Source organism: Ursus maritimus (genome assembly GCF_017311325.1).
Source record: "Ursus maritimus isolate PB19 chromosome X unlocalized genomic scaffold, ASM1731132v1 scaffold_X1, whole genome shotgun sequence".
Classification (NCBI taxonomy): Eukaryota; Metazoa; Chordata; class Mammalia; order Carnivora; family Ursidae; genus Ursus; species Ursus maritimus.
This window is the reverse complement of record NW_024423319.1, coordinates 69618553-69620772: the sequence shown is the minus strand read 5'-3', so window position 1 is coordinate 69620772 and position 2220 is coordinate 69618553. Positions and strand designations below refer to the sequence as shown.

The 2220-nt window shown below is 56.9% G+C and overlaps 2 protein-coding genes across 3 annotated transcripts in view; both read right to left on the bottom strand.

Annotated features, from left to right (window-relative positions):
- The window catches only part of LOC103681153 (androgen receptor), a 189486-nt gene extending 188632 nt beyond the window's left edge, over positions 1 to 854 (bottom strand). The window contains exons 1-2 of the mRNA XM_040631425.1: positions 775 to 854; positions 210 to 267 (exon numbers count right to left, since the gene is read on the bottom strand). Coding sequence (XP_040487359.1) covers positions 210 to 267; positions 775 to 854 — 138 coding nt within the window. The remainder of the gene's footprint in view (positions 1 to 209; positions 268 to 774) is intronic.
- LOC121099773 (androgen receptor-like) overlaps positions 637 to 2220 on the bottom strand; it is a 2270-nt gene continuing 686 nt past the window's right edge. For both annotated transcript variants that reach the window (XM_040630674.1, XM_040630676.1), the window contains one exon: positions 637 to 2220. This exon is cut by the window's right edge. In XM_040630674.1, coding sequence (XP_040486608.1) covers positions 871 to 2220 — 1350 coding nt within the window. In that variant the 3' untranslated portion in view covers positions 637 to 870.

Genomic DNA, 2220 nt, shown 5'->3' with positions numbered 1-2220 from the left:
AATTAATTAAAAGAACATTCTCCTCTTTTATGGGTCTGATGCAAACTTGAAGTAGGAGACTGTGGATCTGCTGTACTCCATAGAGAAAATAAACACTTTGCAAGAGAAAACCGACCCAAGCAGCTACTTCCAACATGGTCAACCTGTGAGGGCAAATACTGCCCAGTGTTTACCGAGAAAGTTGTCCTCTTGTTTTCCTCTACCTTTGCCTGCTCTACTCCTGCCTTGGTTGGATTCTCTCTGCTGACTTCCAACCCGGGAACAACTCTTCAGTTGTTGCCAGGGAAGGAACTTCACCCCGTCTTCACACAGCAGACTCAGAACAAAACTCAGACTTTCTTCCTCTAATCCGGCACCTCCATTTTATTTCTTTGGACGAGGCGGACTGAGAAAAGTTTGGGCCAGTCTTTTTGCCTTTAACCTGCCAAGATGGGCCATAGGCTGAAGGGCAAACCCTAACACACTCTAAGAGGTGAAACTGCCCATATTTCCGGTCCAGTTTCTCAGATTTGGGAAGAGGGAAGAGAACAAGTACTGGAGGGCTTAAGAGTTTTACTTCTGAAGGTGGCTATTACTACTGGATTTAAGTTTGGAGCCTTTGGGACACAGAGCACAATGAGGTATCGAGGATTTTAAGAGGCTGGAGGTAGGGGAGGTGTTGTTAAGGTATCTGGAAAGGCACAGGCCAGCACCCGGGGCTCTCAGTGGCGGGGAATGGGGCACACCGTGAGGGTTCTGAGCACAAAGGTCTTAGCTTTGGCAGGCTAGGAGTACCCAGGAGGCTCTAGAGTGTTCCTGCAGGTAAGAGAGGAGAGATACCCCAGAACACAGACTAACTCTAGATTCAGAGACATGTCTAGGAGGAGAAACTTACCGCATGTCCCCATAGGGTCCGGAGTAGCTCTCCATCCAGGGGCCCATCTCGCTTTTGACACAACTGGGACTTGGATAGGGCACTCTGCTCACCACACCGCCAGGATACCACATATCAGGTGGAGGGAAGTCCCCTTCCTGGCCTGCCAACCCCTGAGGTGGCCGAGTATAGCCATAGGGGGCTACAGACCCTGCCTCGCCAGCGCTGCCGCCTCCGCTCCCGCCGCAGGGCCCATACAGCTGGCCTTCTTCTGCTGTAAAGAGAGTGTGCCAGGAAGAGGAGGCGGTGGCCGAGGGTGAGCCTGAGCCGGGTCCCGCAGCACCCCCGCCATGCAGGCTCACCAGATCCCCATAACGGCATTGTGCCGTCGCAGCCGCCCAGGCGCTGCCATAGTCCAGCGGGTTTTCCAGCTTGATGCGGGTGTGAGGATGGGGAGGAGGCGGAGGGGGCGGCGGCCCGGCTAGGGCGAGCGGAAAGTTGTAGTAGTCGCGACTTTGATAAGCGGCCGCTTCATCTAGTGCTCCAGACTTGTAGAGAGAAAGGGTGGATGGCAGCTCAAGTGTTCCGGAGCCCCCTGCTTCGCTGCTGCCCGAACAGCCCAGGCTGTCGCCATCCAACCCTTTGGCAAAACCTGCTTTGAAAGGGGAATACTCAGTTTCTTCGGTGCCCTTGCCTCGGCCGTCATCCAGCAGAGAACCTTTGCATTCGGCCAGCGGGGCGCAAGGACGTACAGCGGGTGGACCTCCCAGGAGCGGGGCATACATGCAATCCCCCCGAAGCTGTTCCCCAGGACTCAGATGTTCCAATGCCTCCACACCCAAGCCCATGGACACCGACACTGCCTTACACAACTCCTTGGCGCTGTCCGAGATGGTCGAACTGCCCCCTAGGTAACTGTCCTTGGAGGAGGTGGGAGCACCAGCGGCCTCCCTCGCTCTCCCGCTGCTGCTACCTTCCGATACTACCTCCTGCTGCTGCTGCTGAAGGAGTTGCATGGTGCCGGCCTCGCTTAGGATGTCTTTAAGATCGGTGGAACAGCTACTTAAGCCCGGGAAAGTGGGGCCCAGCAGGGACAACGTGGATGGGGCAGCTGAGTCATCCTCGTCCGGTGGTGCTGGCTGCTGCCGCTGCAGCCCCTTGCCGGTGGCTGAAGCAGCTCCAGGCTCTGGAACGCAGCCGCTCTCCGGATGGCCCTTGGGGGCTGACTGCTGTTGGGAAGGCTGCTGTTCTTCCTCCAGGGCCAGGTAGCCTGTGGGGCCTCTGCTCTGGGCTTGGGGAGAGCCATTGTCACCCTGCTGCTGTTGCTGCTGCTGCTGCTGCTGCTGCTGCTGCTGCTGCTGCTGCTG